Here is a 20,404-nt window from a genome sequence, read left to right as displayed (position 1 = left end):
GTAAAGGCATATTTATATTATTTTTCATATAATATAATCAATATATTAATTCCGTGTCAGTAGCCTCGATTTTTTAAAAAAGATTAAAAGCATCGATACGGGAACATATTGATTATGCTTTGATTTTGATACTCTTAACAGAGACAGAGAGAAAACTGAGAGATGTCATGGCCCGCTTTCACGGATCTATTAATCTGTGATTGGACACTCGCCCAGCGCTTAAAACATTATTCCAAAGCGAAATATGTCATCTATATATCTTTCTACTTCATCCGTGCATAAAGACTACTCTTCCTATTTCTCCAAGAAGATTTTATGGCGCCGGAATGGAAATTTTGAGTTGAAGTGAGCTCTGAGAGATCGTTGGTTTTATGAAAGTAACGAGTTGCAAGTAACGACGATAACAAACAGCAATCATGTTGGTGCTATTTGAGACCCCGGCGGGATACGCGATCTTCAAGGTATATCAAATAGATATTTGATGAAAAGCGTAAAGCTTCTAACCTAAATAATCCACGTGGTAATCATGTTTCATTTATCAGGCAAATTCAATAATGCGCATGAAAGGCTATCGTATGAAAATTTACGCAATAACATAGATAACTAAAATAGCGAGATAATTTATTTTATATGAATCATTATTTGTGATATTGAATAACAATAACTTGTAGTATTAATCTTATTTTTTTAATCACATGTGCTATGTTTAATTTGTATGCATTTGTACAGCTAAACGACTTTGCTATTACTTTTCAATCCTGGATATTCATTAGGTATTTTTCAACAAAAGAATTGATACAATGTAACACAGTGAACTCACTTCATCCTTATTGAGTGCAGGATAAACAAGGATGAAATGATCCACTGTGTCCTTTGTGTCCCCTGTTGAAAAACACCCACCATCATGAATCTCTAACATTGAGAAGTAATTTGTTACTTGTTACAAATTTTAAAAAAATTCCAATTTAATTGAAAATTGAACAAATCAGTACTCATTAAATACAAATACAAAGAATCTTTATGATTTTGTTTTCTCTAAATTTGTAAATGTATGAATTTATTTGAAAAAAACAAAGCAAGATCAAGATGTACGCATTAAATACAAATACAAAGAATCTTTATGATTTTGTTTTCCCTAAATTTGTAAATGTATGAATTTATTTGAAAAAAATAAAGCAAGATCAAGATATTTCTTTTCATATATTTACTTTCGTATTTTTTCTTGGCAATAAGAATAATATAATAAAATATTTAATTCAAGTTGTAATATATTAACATATGGCTTGTACTAACGTCCTTTAATTTGATTATATATGTATCAGATGATAAAATTATAATCATAAAGTTTTCAATGCACTATTTTTTCTTGTTTGTAGTTGCTGGATGAAAATAAACTCACTAAGTCGGAAAATCTTTACAAGGACTTTGAAACTCCTGAAGATGCCAGTAAAATGTAATTTTTATAATTTTTTTTTACAAAATAATTATCTTGTTGTCCAGCAAACATGATAATGTCTAAAGACATCTTAATGGTATTATGCGGTATCTACAATGAGATTTTAAGGAGACTTAAGTCTTACGCCTTAAGTCTCTTTAAAATCTCATTGACGACGCTTTATACGTCATTAAAACGTTATTAAGACCTTTTGATGACGTTTTATGACCTTTTATGACCTTTTAATGATCTTTTAATGACGTATATAATAATAACGTCATTAAGGCTGGTATTCATAGTCCAGTCTTACATTTAAGATCATCTTAAGCTCTCATTCCACCAATCAATGACTGTATTGTAGCTATTTGATTGGTTGAATGAGTTCTTAAGATGATCTTAAATGTAAGACCGGACTATGAATACCAACCTAAGACGATTTTAGACGTTATCATGTTTGCTGGGTGGTTGTATCACAATGTATTAATCAGCAACTTTAATTTTTTACATTTTACAGAGTTAAATTAGAACACTTTCATAAATTTGAAGACATTACTGAAGCATTAGCTGCTACAACAGCACTTGTGGAAAATAAAGTACCCAAGTCTTTAAAGAAAGCACTAAGACAAAGTCCCATTGACCATCAAAAGTTGGCGGTTGCTGATTTAAGACTGGGCCATGCTATTAAGGATAAACTAGATGTGTCCTGCGTCAGTAATAACGCAATACAGGAATTGATGAGATGTATCAGGAATCAAATGGATAGTTTGATCACTGATGTGACCAAGAAAGAAATGTCGGCCATGGCATTGGGTTTAGCACATAGTCTTTCCCGATACAAATTGAAGTTTTCGCCTGACAAGATTGACACTATGGTAATACAAGCGGTATGTTTGCTGGACGATATAGACAAGGAGCTTAACAATTACATAATGCGAGCGCGTGAATGGTACGGCTGGCATTTTCCTGAGCTGGGCAGAATTGTGACTGACAACATTCTGTATATAAAAACGATGCAGATAATCGGCCAACGAGAGAACGCTGTCTCATGCGATCTATCGGATATTTTGCCGGAAGATATTGAAAAGCGAGTGAAAGATGCTGCGGAGACCTCGATGGGCTCAGAGATTTCGGAATATGATGCCGAACATATGCTATACTTGTGCACGGAAATACTCGAGCTTCACCTGTATCGAGCGAATTTAAACAGCTATTTGAATGCTAGGATGATGGCACTGGCACCGAATCTGTCTATCCTCGTCGGTGAATTAGTCGGCGCGCGTCTAATATCGAAGGCCGGCTCTTTGACAAATCTCGCAAAACATCCGGCATCCACTTTACAAATCCTTGGCGCAGAGAAAGCGCTATTCCGTGCACTCAAGTCGAAGAAGAATACTCCCAAATACGGTTTGATTTATCACTCTCAACTCGTCGGACAATCGTCAAATAAAAATAAAGGCAAAATATCTAGGATGCTGGCGGCGAAAGCTTCTCTAGCAACCAGATTTGATGCATTCCTAACATTAGACTCTAATGAACAAAATGACCATTATCAAGATCTTGGTACACAACATAGAGCAAAACTAGAGGCACGACTACAGCTACTCGAGAGCGGTAATATACGTCGAATCAGCGGCACTGCCAAAGCGCAGGCAAAGTTCGAGAAGTATCACAGCAAGAATGAATATATGCAGTACTCAGCATCTATCGATTCAACTTTACCGAATAAAAGGCCATTAATTGAGGAGATTGATAACAACGAGAGTGAAGAAGTGCCTAAAAAAAAGAAGAAAAAGAAACATAGTTTAGAACCCATAACAGAAGAAGCAGAAGAAGTTTCTGATGTGCAAAAAGAAGAAGTCAAAGATGAACAAATAAAGACGGAGATGGATGCTACATCAAAAAAAAAGAAAAAACGTAGCACAGAATTTGAACCGGAACAAGATTTGGATATTTCACCAAAGAAAAAAAAGAAACGTAGTACAGATAAAAAAATCAAAACAGAAGATACTGGTGAATCATCTCATATACAAGAGTTTGTAGATAATAAAAAAATCAAAACAGAAGATACTGGTGAATCATCTCATATGCAAGAGTTTATAAAAGAAGAAGAAGACTTGGATATCTCACCGAAAAAAAAAAAGAAACGTAGTACAGATCACAAACAAATCAAAACAGAAGATACAGGTGAATCTTCTGGTATGCAAGAAGCGCAAACTGAAACGGATTTGAATGTATCAAAGAAAAAGAAGAAGAAAAAGATGCAGGAATCAGTTGAAACAATAGAGACAGCAACGGTACAAACTGAAGAAACTATAGAAACAAACGTTTCAGTCAAAGATGAAACTTCTGAAACTAATGAAGGTACAAAAATTTAATAGAACAAGTATTGAATGATTGAACTCTAGTTGTAAATAATATTTTTCTGTTAAATGCATAGATAATATCTTTCTTTTAATTTTGTTAAATGATTTAAATACAATTTTACTAAAAAAAATTATACAAAGAATATAAAAAAATACTTAAAATTTTCCAACACTAATGGATAATAATAATAATTGATTTTTTTCAGTACATTTTTAAGACTCTTAAAATACATTTTTACATTTATAATAAAATTATTCTAACAAGACTTTTACTATCGCAACTTATGATAAATTATCTCTCATTCATATGAATTGTATATAAAAATATTAACTTAAGTAAAAATGTATGATTTAATATAAATTTTTATTTACAGGGCAAAAGAAGAAAAAAAGGAAGAAAGATAAAAAGAAGAAATTAGAACAAGATGAATAAGATATTTGTTTAAATAAAAATTAGATTTTAAATTATATAATGGATTTGATCTATATCAATATTCTCTTCTGTCATGCACACTTCTCCTCCATATATATTAAAGAATCATGTAAAATATATATAATTTTTTTCATAAATATAATTTTTCTTCAAAAATTCAACATCAATAGCAATTTCTTTAAATAAGCGATCAAATATAAAAGTGTTTTATTATGACCATAAAATTAAATAAGCTCCAGCAATTTCGAATTTAGCTAATTTTGTTTACTGTATTTATATTTAATTATGTAATCATATATTTTTAACATATATATATATATATACTGTTTATTTTTTATTAAAAATTAAAATTGAAGACTAGAGTGTTTTTATAACAGAATCACTTTATTTACCTCACAATATTCAAATATATATTTGTGAAAGTCTACTAAATATTTATTCTAACATTTATTTATGACTTGCAGGCAGTTATACAATAGTTACGCAATAGCTTTGAAAGTATAATTACGTTTTGTATATATATTAATATATACTTTGTTTTGCCATTTTATATTTTTCTGGAAAGATAAACTATAATTAGATTGTACAATATGATTATTATATATACGATAGATTCCGCGTGTAATTATGTCATGAAGAAGGATATTACAATTAATAACAGATTTACAAAAACTAATCAACTAAATATCTTGCATTACAATATATGCTTATTTGGAAGAATGAAATATTTTTATCATGATTAGCACGATTGTATTTCGGTACAATTCGCAAAAATAAGAGTGAGAAAATGATAAAATGTTTTTTTACGAGAACACAATGATTAAAATCTGAAATTGATATTACATGATAATAGATATTAGTGCACATAATTTGCAATATATATTCCAGACTATTTTTTATATATATTTTTTCTATACATTTTCTATAAATATTTGGATTTTTTATTTATTAGATCTTGATGCATGACTACATACAATACATCATAGATTTAATAAATTTCTATGTCTATGGATATCAATATATACTAGAGTCATTTCTATATCTGGTTAATCAATATATACTAGTCACACATTTTGCACAAAAAGTAAATATATCTTTTTGAAACATGAGATTTTTCTTTATCAAACAATTTTCACATTTGTTAAGAACACAGAACCGCAAACAGTATCATTTCTATCAGATACATGAAACCATAACAAGAAATATACAATAAGCATTGATTGATGATAAATAAGATATTGATACTTGAAAATATATATAAATAAAAAGGTTTGATTTGTTTTTATATTTCAACATATATTGATTTTAGAAAAAAAATAATTTTATTTTTTTTGAGAATGATGTCATGTTGCGCGCGTTGTAATAGGAAATAATCTCTCTCTCTTCTCTCTCTATAAATAATTAATTAAAGAAAATATATCAATAAATTTATATCGAGTCCGAAAAAGATTTGACTAGTGGACTTTTATTTACATTATATCGCGCACGTTAATCTCTCATTTTTCATATTTTTTGTCTTTTAATATATATTATAAATTTTGTGAAATATTATGCTCCTCAATTTATACACATATTCAGGTACATTTTAGATATAATAACAACTTACAGTGTTCCTCCTACATATAATCCATTTTCGTACATGATACTATATCTAATAGAATTGATATCGTTTGCGGTCTCATATTTTATCTCATTTTCATTAATTATATAAGTAAAATAATTCATTATTTCAATTAATACATACTAGAGTCATTTTTTAATTACGCATCCGAATAGAAAACTACACATTTCTATTTCTATCCAGACAGCACAAGAAGGTCAAAAGACATTTCAAAAGAAGAATGATAAGATATCTTTAAATCATTTTTTAGATGTTTTTTTTAGAGATATGTGTGTTGTCTGGATAATACATAAGAAATTTGGGTACATCTCTTTTATCGCATTACAGGATGTATCTAAATTTATACTAGAGTGTCTTAGACTTGATTAGATTTAATGACGAATCTGAAGTCGATTTTCATTAAAAAAAAGTTTCTTAATAGTGATTGACTGTCTTGTTATGTAAAAAAAAATCAAAATTTGAGTCTCTCTTTCTCTCTAAGCAAAATAATATAATAATTAAAGTTAATAATAAAAAGCAAAATATAAAAAAACGATTTCATTATATTAAATCTCAAGAGAGCTCAATTAATATTTTTACAACTTTAGAATATTAATAATCCGGTCAACAAAGAAATCGACATCAGATTTGCCATTATTAAAATAATGCTTTTCAAGACGCTCAGTGTGCACAAATATATTCACAATTCTAGCGATAGTATAAAAATAAGTGTATATAAAGTGCATAAAAAATATGAAGCGTCTCGCAACGATAGCCTCCGGAATGGATAAATTTTTTTTTCCTTTGTAAAGGTATATACCATTTATATATTCTCTACCGGAGGATAACGACGAGTATTGCACACAAGTACACAATGCATATTGCAAGCTATACGAAGGATCTGCAAACTTATACGTTGAAAATATCGTATAATTCTTATTTTTATGTAGTTCTCTCTTTAAATAGTCTCTGTTCAATACTAATGTTGTTATATATATAATTATTTAAAGAAAACATTATATCAATAAATTTATATCGAATCCCAAAAAAATTTAATTAAGGAAGAGTGGACTTTTATTTGCATTATATTAATGTCGCGCACGTTAATCTCTCCCCTAAAGATATGATAAAAGAGATGCATCCAAATTTTTTACAATAAACAACAAATAGAAATGTGTGCGGTTTCTTTATATTCGGACACGTAATTATAAATTGAAATTATTTATTTACTTGAATGAGACTTGTTTTACTCTAATGAGACGATTTCAGATTTCTATTAGTTTTCTATCAGATATAATATCATATACGAAAATAGATTATATATAGGAGAAATAATGTAAGTTGTAAATTGTTATTATATCTAAAATATACTTGAATATATAAGGAGCATTTCGTAAAATTTATAAGATATATTAAAATAAGAAAAAAAAAAGATATTAACCTGTGCAATATAAGCAAATAAAAGCCACTCAAGTTTTTTTTAACTCGATATAAATTTATCGATATAATATTTTCTTTAAATATATATAAACATTAGTATTAAAGAGAGAATACTTAAAGAGAGAACTATATAAAAGTAAGGATTATGCTGTATTTCCCACATATAAGTTTGCAGATTCTTTGTAAATATTCGAGACATATATATATATATATATATATATATATATATATATATATACATATATATATATGCACATATATATAAATCCTTTTATAGGGAATACTACATATTTATTAATGTGTGTCTATATATGTACAAAATACATAATAAAAGACGACGCCGATCCGCGATACTTTGTTACGATAATTATCGTTTGACGATAATTATATTATATATAATATCGTCATATATTGTATATCGTCATATAATATATTATATATCGTCAAACCATAATTTATCGGATACTCGTGAATAGATTTAGAACGGACTTGTTCTCTTTCTGGCTACGTGCTTTGCTAAAGACGTTCCAGAATCGTAAAGTCTCATCGCCCGCACCGGTGACGATCGCCTCACCGTCTGGTGACATCGCCAGATATAACACCCGGTACGAGTGGCCAGTGAGTTTAGCCACTTGCGTGAGACTCGGATACTTCCACACGAGGATCTGATTCTGCGAGTAACCATGCGTGCTGACCAGTTCGGAGCTGTGCTTGCTCCATGCCAAGTTGCAGACCTGCGAGCCAGTGTCGACGCACTGCATCGGCTGGCCGGTTAACGTGTTCCAGAAGCGGATGCAGCGATCTGCGGTGCCGCCACCGGATGCCAATAGACCATGATGATGAGGCGACCAGGCGATCGCTTTGACTGCCGCCAAATGTTCAGTGTACGTCTGAATAGGTGACAGGGAGTGTAGATTCCACACATAGAGCCGATTGTCGTTGCCACCAGACGCCAGATATTGATTGTCAGGTGACCATTTGAGACCACACACCTCCTGTCGATGAGCACCGAGTCGTCGTTCGCCAACAACGCATGGAGTCCTGACATCCCTCTGCAGTATCAGTCGATCCCTGCTGCCGGATGATAGAACCTCTCCATTCCACGCCAGAGCTCCAACTCGAGCGCTATGACCTTGTAATTTGCTCACCTGCTTATTCACCGCTACATCCCACACTTGTATGTAGCCCATATGTGTGCCTACTGCGACCAAATTGCCTCGCTCGTTCCAGGCGACGGAAGTGACACTGTTGCCATCGCTGGACAAGTCACACAGTCTCGTCACCTGACTGGTGCACGCTGACCATAGATATACACAGCTTCCTAAGCCTACGCTGAGAACATTTTGAGAGGACCAATCGACCAGATTCAGATAGAAGTCGTCTTGTAACTCTGGAGCATCCAGCACCTTGAAAGGTATTCTTGAAATCTTCCTGGTCGCTTTCCTGGGTGACCTCAGTAGTTTCTGACTTTTGGCACTGAGAGGCGACAGAGAGTAAGGCGAGCTCTGATCCAGTAGTGTCCGATCCTTGGTGGGTGTGGTATACTTGAAGAGATTCTTGGTCACCAACGGCGACAGCACTCTACGCTCTTCGCACTGGCCTTTGACGTCTTCTATACTCGCTCCTAGTAGTTCGTTCTTGAGTAGGCAGGAGTACGCGATTCCATCGCGATTACCTTCACCGTTCTCCCGTGTCTTCTTTGCCACCAGACCACCTCGGCCGTTCTCGCTGATCATAGAAAACGTAGTCTGCCAATTATTACCCGAGCGAGTGGGTATGAAACGGTCGTAGCTGTTGTTGCAGGCCGACGTTTTCGTGGGTGAAAAGTACATGGGCGAATAGGTAGCACTAGGTAACAGTATCGTTCCCGTCGTCGTCGATGAGCCATCGCCGACCATTGCCGGCTTCACCAGCCGTTTCTCGTACTCGTGATGGAACATGACACGACAAAAGATGTCCCCGTACACTTTATCGCTTGGAGAAGCGTCTCGACACCGCACTCACATAATTAACGCAAAGTCACACCTCGTTGTTCTCGTTCCACCGTGATCAACGAGCGAGAGACTTGGAGAAGTTGCCTTAGACTTCTCGATCGACTCCCGGGGAAGTCGCTCCTCAAGATCGGCTCATCCTAATCTGGAGCACGTTTCGTTTCGGAGCAATCAGAAGTTGAAGCTTCTGTTGGCCACCGTCCGTCATGTCGCCATTCGACGTCGAGTTCGACTCGTTCAACTTCTCGAGAGGCTCGAGTCGAGAATCGACGCTCGCTCAGTCTGTTCGGATGGCGTTCGGGAGGCGAGCTTTTAACGTTACGAGCGTCCTTGTTTAATTTTCAGTAAGCAACAAGGATAGAGTGACGCTTTTAGAGCGACTTCCCGAACGCAGTCTGTATCCACCAATCAAAATACTCGGCGAGATTTAACGAAGCTACATTCGACTGTAAATAAGGAGATCGAATTTTACAAGATAAAATTTTTAAAAATTTTTACTTTTCCATCATCCCTTTATAAAAGATAAAGATTCAAAATAGAAAATTGATTATACATATCGCGAATATAATTTTCTGTCATTTTTCTTCAAGAAAGTCTAACTTGATTATTTTAATTAAAATCCACGTTTCATTAAACTTTAAGATGCTAAAGGTTAACTTGTTTTTCTTAAAGGTAAGACTATAAAGAATATAAAAAATAATTAAAAATGTTAACATTAAATAATATTTATACAATATTTCAGACAATTAAAAATATATTTTATAATGGACTCTTAATTCATTAGCTTATTGACATTATATTAGCTTCTTATATATTTTTTCCACAATTTTTCTTTTCTCTTTTTTACATCTAAATTTATATATTTGTTTTATTTTAGATACACTAAACCATTTAAAATTAGATATAATCGAAATGACAAGATCTACAAAAAGATGACATTACATTAATAATAAAAATTATTCCATTAAAAGGTAAAGAGCAATTTTAAAATTTCCTTCATTAACAATCATAATTATAAAATAAATGTTAATCTTTTTTAATCGATTTTTAATCTTGTCCAAAGCAATTTATCGTATGCAGTTGCGCATGCACAATGTAGCCATCGATGAATTAAAAGGAAGAAAAAATTCGCAAAAATCGATCGCAGAATGCCATTTTTGAATGTGCAACGAGTGCATTGCAAAACACATTATAATGAAAGTAGAGAAAAAACTACCAATGAGATTTCGATCGCGAGCGTTCGCTATCTTCCGACGTCGTTCGTTGCAGATTAGTCATCTAGATAGTAAACAAAAGGAGAGAGGAAGCTTACTCGATGTGCTGTCAAGAATCGTCACAGCACGACGCAAGTCGGATAGTTTTGTTTACTGTAAAATACAATCAACGATGACGCCAGAAAAGGATGAGGCCTGTGATTTGAGTGATGTTATCTTGCAGGAAAATTCGGATGTCGAAACGCAGGTATATGCGGTTTATTAATGAATCATCGAGGTCCGTTTTAACCTCGCATTTCTCTTTTCAAGCTTTGTATAACTAATATGATAGATAGAAAAAAATTTAGGCAGTTAACTGACCTTTTGTGGAAATGGTTTTAGATATTGTAAATCTTTAGTATAATTTGACTAAATATATATATATATATATATATATATATATATATATATATATATCAGATAATATATCAGGTTTGTGTAGGGACACTAACAAGATATTTGTACGGTTATCTTTATTTTAATATCTGTTGAATGTTGAAAATTTTCATGTTTTCTCTGTAAAACGAAAGGGATTAAGGAATTTCATAATTGATCATTTTTTATACATATAACAGTTATATAAAGTATAACTAGATTTTAATTTTAATAAATATTAATATATAGTGCACACATAAATTAAGCAAGAAACCAAAAAGAGTGCTGCAGTTTTCGGATGGTATAATGGAGGAATATTCGTCGGAAGATGAAGTAGACATGCCCAAAAATTGTAAAACTGTGACACAGATAGATACTGTAATTATATATATATATATATATATATATATATATATATATAAATTTTACTTTATGTAAAATTGGTTATAACAAAAATATAAAATGATATATGATATCTATATTTTTTTGTAGAAAAATATGGATTGGTTACCATGGGCATGGCATCAAACCACATGGATTAGTTCAAAAATGTTAGATGGTTGTGATTATGTTGGCGAATGTTTAGCCAACTTTTTTGGCATAACAGCACCCAAATATCAGTTTGAGATAAATGAATTTTATAGATTACAAGCACTTGAAAGAGAAACATTTAATAAACAGGACTTAGAGATGAATGGATGGAACGAAAAAAAGAGAGATAATCTCATAAATGACAGTATTACATTCTCAAATGAACATAATTAATAGTGTTTTGTATAGATTTCAAAATAAATAAATTTATCAATAAATTTATTTTGTTAAACAAGATTTTAAATAAAGTAAAATAAGATGTCTCATAAATTCCTTGCTTAGAAAAATTTAAAATATTATATTCTTGATTATTATAAAGAAAAAAAAGATGAAAAAATATGAAATTTGTTATTCTGTATTTTATTAAAGATTCATTAACAAATGGAGATAACACGAATAAATTTACTATTTTTCTATACAATATTAAAGCAATTTTTAAATAATATAAAATAACACATGAAAAAATTAAAAATTATTATATGTACAATACATGAAAGATAAGGGCGATTTAAACTCAAATTGACTTTGATTAAGTACTGTTAATATATAACTATGTATGAATGGGCATTTTTCAACAAGCGACACAGAGGATACAGTATAACACAATGAATCATTTCATCCTTGTTTACATTTGACAATCAACAAGGTGAAGTGATACACTGTGTGTCTTTTGTATTGCTTGCTGAAAAACACTATATATGTATGTATGTGTATACATATATATATATATATTACTTCATGATAGAAAAAATGTGTTATTGTTTATTATAAATAATTAACTCTTATGAATTAATATTATTTATTAAATGGATTATATATATTTCTTATAAGATATATGTATGATATTAAATGTGTTATAAAAAATATATTACCTCATTGTAAAATAATTTCAAACTTTGCATTTGCACATATATCCATATGGAAATAAATGATATAGCCATCATACAAAATATATAATCATTTGCCATTTTAATTATACCAATCATGATTCTCACAAAATTGTTAAAATTAATTAATGTATATTTATTAAAATAAACATTTTTCTTTTAATTTGACATAAATAAAATTGCTTTCTCAATAAGTTATTATTTCCTTTATGCATAATAAATGTAACAAATTAGATATCAACAAATGATCACGTAATGAATGAATAATAGTAATCAGTATGATAATATATAAAGGTCCAAGTATATATTGCTCTCAAAGGGTGCTACTTAGCCACTCAGTGAGCGGTTGTACTTCTGAATGCACCCAATGTTCTTCAATTTATCTTGAAGTCCTATATTTCATTTATCATATATATTTGCACATTGCAGTCTTTTATTAATTACTATTTGAAATAACAAAAATCGCTGTAAAAATAAACATTTATGTTCTATAAAATGCTCGATGTAAGTAAAAAATATATTCATTAAAAAAAAAAATAAAATAAAATAAAATTACGTCTCTGGCACAAATCTATGCAGTGCATTAGTTAAAACTAACAAAGAGCTTTGAAGACCCTGCGGCAAGTGCCTTTGCAACCAAGAACCTTTGTATTGCTCTATATGTGCCAACATCTTGTTTGCTATATCAGTTCTGAAAGTAGGCGGCAGGTTAGATACTCCTAGATTGATGACTGCAAGCCCCATGTTACTATTCGGATTTACGCCGACTCCAATCAACGTTCTGCCAATTTTGCAGGCCGTTAGCATCAGATCGGACGTCAGTTGCAATTCCTGTATCTCCATTGACGCAAACTTGGAGGACAAGTTCGCTTCGTACAAGGAATGGGATATTCGTTTAATTTGCTTTGTCATTTTCTACAAACAGTAATTTGTTTAGAACTATGTTTTTGTGTTATTCACTTTAAAAAAAATTAAGATTTACATTTAAACGAGCATACTTACAGCAAATAGATCAGCTGAAAGATACTCTAGAGTCACATTATCTGGATCGGTTAATAATCTATACAATGTAGAACCACGATTATCTGGTATTTGTTGAAGATCTTTAATTGCTTGATTTTTGCTTAATGTTAATACCAATGTGTCCAAACGGCCTAACTCCAGTATCGCGCTACCAATTTTAAACTCCGAATCTTGAAACACGTGTATGTCTAATAATTTCGTGATACATTTTTCTCTACAAAGTGACATAATTAATTTACTAAACACAGTAAATGATAATATATTTGATAATGACAATTATAAATTTTACGATGATTATTACCTAATTGATGCAGATAATTCAGGCATGTCATAATTGTCATCAGGACCCAAGTCTATTTCTGTCATTGGGTTCCAAGCTAAACCAGCTGCCACTAAATATCCGATCCATGCGAAAGGATGCGGCGTAAGATGATGACTACCCGACCAGTGTGCGACAACAACACCGATTGAGTTTTGTTCTAAAGAAGTCTTTATCGCATTCCTTGTGTTAGCATATGTTGATGCCGGACATCCTGCCAAACTATTGTAACTAGCTGTGCCAGAACTTGGTAAAACATTACCGCCTGCGATTCTGAACGCTTCTGTCCATTCAGAGAAATCATAATCAGCCTACAACATAAATATTTAATAAATGTCGCATGTTTTCTATTAATTTATCAATGAAAATCGCGAAAAGAAATGTAATATTACCTGAAATCCATATTCAACAAGTATAATATTAGTGGGAATATTGTGGAATTCAGGTTTAGAATGTAAGCCATTGGAGCATAATAGCAGAGTTGTGTTCGCGCTTAAATTGAGGATATGCCACAGTTCTTGAAGGCACGAATAGGACTTGAATACTTCTGACATGTCTGTTTCGATCGTATCGTTAACAGATACATTCAAATCAAAATTGTCAGCTTGTACCAATAAACTCGCCAATCGCGGACCGACATGAACGTAACTCAAACTGGGAAATACCGCAAGTAATTCTTGAAATATAGGCCACATTTGCGTCAAATGATGCTGGCCGACATTTGAATCGACGTCCAATGTGGGTACTATATCTAAATGCCGATCTCTGAGAAAATTAATGTATTTTCAGTAATTTTAATTATATATAACAAAAAATTTTAATTTTTATATAATCATCGAGTGGAATTATTAGGAGTTAAAAATAAATATTTAGGAAAATACACAATAAACAATAAATGAAATATATATAGAATATATATATAATTATAAAAAAGAATTACTAAAGTGATAAAATAGTATAGTGATAAAATTAAAAAGAAAAATAATAATTCCAGTGATTAAATTTTTTTAAAAATATTAGAAAGTATTTAAGAATAATTTTACGACTTTTCTATTAAATATATAATCGCACCTGCAATATCTATCCAAAGTTACCATTTCAGATTTAGAGTAGCAGAGCTGCCAATCACAATTCGGTATAAGTCTGGAGTAGAGGTGCAAATGTGATACTTTAAACGACGACAATAAATCAATAATGTGTAGAAGGTATTCCAAAGTCGGTATACGTCCTCTGGGCGAGATGTCCAACAGTATACCGCGATGTGTAAATCTCGGTTCGTCTTTTATAAAGACGGGTTCGATTTCGCACAACTCCGATCTATTCCGATTCTTACTTAGACGTAGAATCTGTACAAACGTACAGACTGCATAATGCAATCCTGCTAAACTTCCGGCGCTCACTTTAATGAAGTTTTGCGTAATATGCAACTGATAGCCGTTTGTAATATTAAATAGGTTGTTATTCACAATGCATTCTATTGTATTGTCGTTGAGCAGTTTACCGCAACTAGGTTGCACTTCTCCAATCTTTACATCGTGACCCAATTCGAGTAAATGAGTTCTACTGATTTCCCACACGTCTAATATTTTATGTACAGACTCACTGCCCTATAATAAATAAATTATATACATAATAAAAAATTAAATAAATAAAATAAAATTGCAAAAAAATTAACAATATTTAGAAGATTATTATAATTTCAAAAAAAAAAAAAAAAAAAGAAAAAGATAGTCTTTCCTTACTTGTATTATAGATATAAAAAGCTCCTTTCCGGCAATAAATGGAGCAGTAAAGTTTTTCAGTTCAATCACAGCTTTTGGCTGTGGCCATAACAAATTATATATGCTTCCTTTATCAGTGTTAGACTTGCTAGGACTCTCTGTGCCCGTGTCCCGCGAAGGCACATCGTACACCGGATCCGAGGATTTGTTAGATTCGACTGACAATTGGTTCATATTGTTCGTGAGACTCTTTTGACCAAAGTTTGTCTCCGTGAATGATGATGTGGGACTGTGCATAGTTTCGTTCTCGTTCAATAAAAAATTTGATAGAAATCTTTGAAAGAAACAATGAAGAGATTGTTTCTTTCTCGAAAGATCGTACGGTGTTTTCCCCGCAAACGTTCTGAAAAAAATTAATTTTGCACATACATATACGAAAAAGATATATTTGTATGAGTAATCTTTGTATACCCTTTACTAGCTCGTATGTGAGGATTTGCACCAGCTTGTAAAAGTTCTTGACAGATAGCGACATCACCACGATTCACTGCATCATGTAACGGCGTCGCGCCGCAACCATTTTCGGCATTTACATCAGCTCCTTTATCTATAAAAAGATTCTAATATAATGAAAATATTGAGTCAGCCATTGTATCTAATTATCTGTATATTACCAAGCAAACATGCGATAATTTCTTTGTTTCCGTAACATGCTGCCCAATGCAATGGTGTATTTTTACTACCCTGTGAGTCCCATGAATTAACATCTAATCCAGCATCTAACAATTGTATCACTCTATCTATCCTACAAAAAAAGTATATAGCCATGATATGATACAATTATATTTTTCATTTAAAAAAAAGAAAAAACTATTTTGTGATAAATATCTACATACTCAGAAGCAGCTGTTGCTCTCAACAGTTCCTCTATATAAATACGTCGTATTGCATCACTCGAGGCAACATCTACTGCATTGTGCCCGTTTACATTCTGTACAGCCGGATCAGCACCGCAATTTAAGAGAGTCCGCACAATGTCTGCTTGATTGGTCTAAGTGTTAAAAAACACAATTTAATTAAAAAATCTAAAACCAAAAATGAAGAAAGGAAAATCATAGAGATATATTACAACCTTTGAAGCATATGATAGGAAAGTTCCTTCTTCCAAAACCGGTTGGTTTAATATTTTATCTCTTGTAATACCTTCTGCCGTATTACCATTCTCACCTGTGACAGAAAGGACGATGATGTAAACAACAAAATAGATAATGGAAAAATCGATGATCCAAGTATCAATAAATGTTGTGCGATCACGCAACAGATGTTAATGTGAAACAATAATAAAAATATTCGCATAAACAATCGTCGTATCGACACGTCTGCAATACATACACGCTTCCAAGAGTGATCTGATAATGTCAGTACGTCCGTGTTCGATCGCCGTGCGAATATTTTCACAAATTCCTTGCATCTCTGCTCGAGTTCAGCCTGCAGTTCGCGAGGGTCAGGGCGGCGCGTCGCCTGGCATTATCGAAATATTATTCCGCTGTCAGCTGTCAAAAATCGCGTCAATTATATCCTCGCACAGCATAGCGGTCCGATGCGATATCGGATAATGTGTACGTGTAATAACATGACAACCGCCGTCAGTCTTGCCACATATCTTATTTCCAAGTGCGTTATCAACGAAAATAAACAAGATTAGACAGATTATTTGACGTTATAGATCCTATATTATTTCGAAAGCATTTTTGTATTTCTATATATTATGCCTTATATTGTCAAATATAACAAAAAATTTGAATATGTGATAAAAAACTCGAATAAGAAGTCTGAATCTGATTTCTTCTCCTCGTTTATTTACGCCATGTCATCCAATCTTTTATAAGAAATTCCCTAGCTAGAGGAGAAAAGACAGGAAATCCAACATTACGAAGTTTCCTAGGAAAAATTTGAAGTGTCAAGGCGCATCCACACCTTGGCAGAAAAGCAGAAAGCTAATCCAAACTAATTAGAACCAATCAGAACTCGCGCTGGTAATAAGCAGTGTGTAAGCAATAAATAGATAGGCAAAAACTATCTATCACTAGAAATTGTAATCTGATCTGATTGGCTTCTGCTTTTGTTTTCTGTCAAGGTGAATGCGCCCTCAAGTGGTGCATCAGGACAATATGCTTGTCAAAGTGAGATAGCCGCTCTCAGGTTTCTCTTCGCTGTCACTTGATCGCACATGATTTGCTACTAATATTTACGTGTTAATTTATATCATAAAACGCGTGACAAAACGTGAAACAAGAAAAAAATTCAACGGAAGATCATCATGCAATTTAGCTAAAAAGTTGTTAAATAAAATATAAAAGAAACCATATATACGACATAAATATATTAATATTAAATATTAATATTATATATTAACGAGTATAATCACATATTGTGAATTAGAATTCATTTAATTATGATGACCATGGAACTATTATTTGGAATACAAATAAATTCTCAGATGGTTATGCCGATCACATTGAGCGGCATAAATCTGAAAACAAAAGTGGAGGAATTAAAACGAGAAGCCGCGGGAAGATGGAACCTATCCAAGGATTCATTGGGTAAAGTGATTTTGCACTATTTGAAGACTGGTCTTTGTTAAGATATTTGTAATCTTTGTTATCTAATGTTGACTTTAACAATAAGTTCTTTTGATCTATTATATTCAAAATGTATTTTAAAATTATTTTATATATAATATAATTTATACAGTTAAAAAAAAATAATAGTCTTGTTTTCTATATCTTTTTTCTGATAAAATCTCAATTTTTAATAATTCAAAGATTAAAATCTTTGGTGTAAATGTTTGATCAATGTAAACCTAATTAGACAATAGTAATACTTATTTTAACAATAGTAATACTTTTTTTTCAGAATTTATTTATTGTGGACTTATACTTGAGGATGATGCAACAGTAGAATCTATTGGATTGAAAAATGGATCGATGATACATGCGCTGAAAAAAAAGGAACCAGAATCACCAGCACCAAATAGATATATATCAGAAGATTCCATCTTACAGTTGGCGTCAGCATTCAAGTCATTCAATGAAATGCCTGCATTTAGAAGCGCTCTGCATGTAAGTAATATTTAAATAATTTTTCTATTTATTTTTGCTTTACAAATCATACTATTAATGTCAAATATTAACGACTACGATTAATTATCGACAAACTATACAGAAAATATATATTTTTATATATTTCAGCGTTTAAGTAAAAGACCAGAGGTGATAGACAATATTATATCTTCCTCTCCTGGATTGCACGAGGACTCTGTTGCCATCGCTATGCTACAGGATCCAGATTTAATGGCACATTTCACAGATGTTGATACTGTCAAGAGGTAATTAGATATTGATATAATATGATCTTAATTTGCAACTACACACACACACACACACACACATATATTTGGCAATTTTAAATTTTCATCAGAAAAATATATATTATTTAATGCTTTATTGGTATAAAATTTGTGTAATGGATTTACATTTTTTTTTATATATTTAGAATTGCAGAATTACATCCAGTGTTGATTGAGGCGGCGCAAAATATTGCAGCGGCAGTTCATGAGGAAGCGCAAAACGCTGCTTCCAGCGGCTCCTCCAGCAATTCAGTGGCCAGTTCGCAACCTACGACTGCACGTTCTTATAGCGTGGATAACATGAGTCTGGAAGAGGAGATGGCGCGTGACATCGCACACTTTTTTGCCACACATCCTGTAAACGACAACAACTTGCGTTTCCCTAATATACCGGCCCCAGCAAATTCGCAGACGTTACAACGACCGGAAAATCCGCCATCCTCTACATCTAGTAGTGGTAATCAATCCGGAACTGGCAATCAGAATATCGGCGTGATTACATCTCAAATGTTTATGGAAGCGATGAGACAAGCCGCGATCGCGACTAATCCAAATCCGCAGCAGGCAACTGCATCTCCAGTAGCTTCCTTGCCACCGATGTTACCGCCATTTTCACCACCGGTCACTGATTTGCAGCGGCAGTTGGCGCAGATGCACGAGATGGGTCTCCAAGATGACACGGTAAACATTCAGGCACTGCAATTCACCAACGGTGACGTGCAGGCAGCGATCGAACTCGTATTTAGCGGTTTCAATGATAATTAATGAGCAACAACAACAATAGAACCAGAAATGTAAGTGATTACACTTTGAATAGAGTGTCTTAAAATTCTTAGATATCTCATTTTAGATATCCGTAACACTCCATGTTATTCATCTGGTATGAATCGATTAAACTATATTATATATAGTTGTAACTATATATTATATATTTGTATATAAGATATCAAGACACATGTACAAATGTGAAAATTATTGCTTGAGGAGAGCTTTATTTTTATGTAATTCTTTATATGAGATTGTTATATCATTCACTATCTTTGCTGATATTGCAAAGACTATGAAACTTTTCCATCTTTCAAAAACTTTTTCATCTTTAAAGATTAGCTTAATTTTTTAGATCTAAATATAATGTACAGTCAGCATTTTTTACAAAAAAATATATGATGAGAATATATGGAGAAAGATTAATATTATTTATTAAATAAATCAATTGTAAACTGTTAATTATGTATCAATTATATCTTTGATAATTTTATATCCTTTTTTATGTAAACAAAATATTGACTTCCATTCATTCACTTATTTATTATTGGTTTTACAAATTTATCTTTCTCCTCTACTATATATACTAATATATACTAATGCCATTATGATCTAAATGATCTATGTCATGTATACTACAATTATCTCCAAATTCTAATAATTACTGATACTTTATCTCTTTCTTTTTCTCATTTTTTTTTAACGCGTCTATGTATAGACAACTAGTTTTATGTAATATAACAAAGACACGTGTGACTTGGTGGAAGTTTAACTTAATGATTTGAATAAAAATCGATGA

The 20,404-nt window shown here is 32.1% G+C and overlaps 5 protein-coding genes across 5 annotated transcripts; 3 read left to right on the top strand and 2 right to left on the bottom strand.

The window, feature by feature from the left end:
• Positions 1-259: 259 nt before the first annotated feature.
• Positions 260-4,343, top strand: LOC105258410 (nucleolar protein 58). The gene is made up of 4 exons (XM_011269637.3): positions 260-461; positions 1,377-1,453; positions 1,950-3,796; positions 4,173-4,343. The coding sequence occupies exons 1-4, from the start codon at positions 417-419 to the stop codon at positions 4,229-4,231; spliced, it is 2,028 nt and encodes a 675-aa protein (XP_011267939.1). The 5' UTR covers positions 260-416; the 3' UTR covers positions 4,232-4,343.
• A 3,216-nt stretch (positions 4,344-7,559) lies between these two features.
• Positions 7,560-9,502, bottom strand: LOC105258409 (fizzy-related protein homolog). Its single transcript, XM_011269636.3, has one exon. The coding sequence runs from the start codon at positions 9,209-9,211 to the stop codon at positions 7,727-7,729; it is 1,485 nt and encodes a 494-aa protein (XP_011267938.1). The 5' UTR covers positions 9,212-9,502; the 3' UTR covers positions 7,560-7,726.
• Positions 9,503-10,384: 882 nt separating this feature from the next.
• On the top strand, positions 10,385-11,696 carry LOC105258408 (protein FAM177A1). Its single transcript, XM_025411775.1, has 3 exons — positions 10,385-10,723; positions 11,140-11,268; positions 11,383-11,696. Exons 1-3 carry the CDS (start codon positions 10,424-10,426, stop codon positions 11,653-11,655), a joined length of 702 nt encoding a protein of 233 aa, XP_025267560.1. The 5' UTR covers positions 10,385-10,423; the 3' UTR covers positions 11,656-11,696.
• An 843-nt stretch (positions 11,697-12,539) lies between these two features.
• Positions 12,540-17,280, bottom strand: LOC105258407. The gene is made up of 11 exons (XM_011269633.3): positions 16,824-17,280; positions 16,564-16,658; positions 16,328-16,482; positions 16,106-16,236; positions 15,903-16,038; positions 15,453-15,834; positions 14,782-15,317; positions 14,103-14,475; positions 13,693-14,021; positions 13,371-13,605; positions 12,540-13,283 (listed from the first exon to the last, which is right to left on the bottom strand). The coding sequence occupies exons 1-11, from the start codon at positions 16,900-16,902 to the stop codon at positions 12,921-12,923; spliced, it is 2,814 nt and encodes a 937-aa protein (XP_011267935.1). The 5' UTR covers positions 16,903-17,280; the 3' UTR covers positions 12,540-12,920.
• Positions 17,281-17,895: 615 nt separating this feature from the next.
• Positions 17,896-19,605, top strand: LOC105258405 (ubiquitin-like protein 7). The gene is made up of 4 exons (XM_025411734.1): positions 17,896-18,034; positions 18,348-18,553; positions 18,683-18,819; positions 18,987-19,605. Exons 1-4 carry the CDS (start codon positions 17,896-17,898, stop codon positions 19,603-19,605), a joined length of 1,101 nt encoding a protein of 366 aa, XP_025267519.1.
• Positions 19,606-20,404: the final 799 nt, after the last annotated feature.

Source organism: Camponotus floridanus, unplaced genomic scaffold (genome assembly GCF_003227725.1).
Source record: "Camponotus floridanus strain SB8 unplaced genomic scaffold, Cflo_v7.5 scaffold43, whole genome shotgun sequence".
Lineage (NCBI taxonomy): Eukaryota > Metazoa > Arthropoda > Insecta > Hymenoptera > Formicidae > Camponotus > Camponotus floridanus.
Note: the sequence above shows the minus strand (reverse complement) of the source record. Positions and strands in the feature narration are given on the sequence as shown.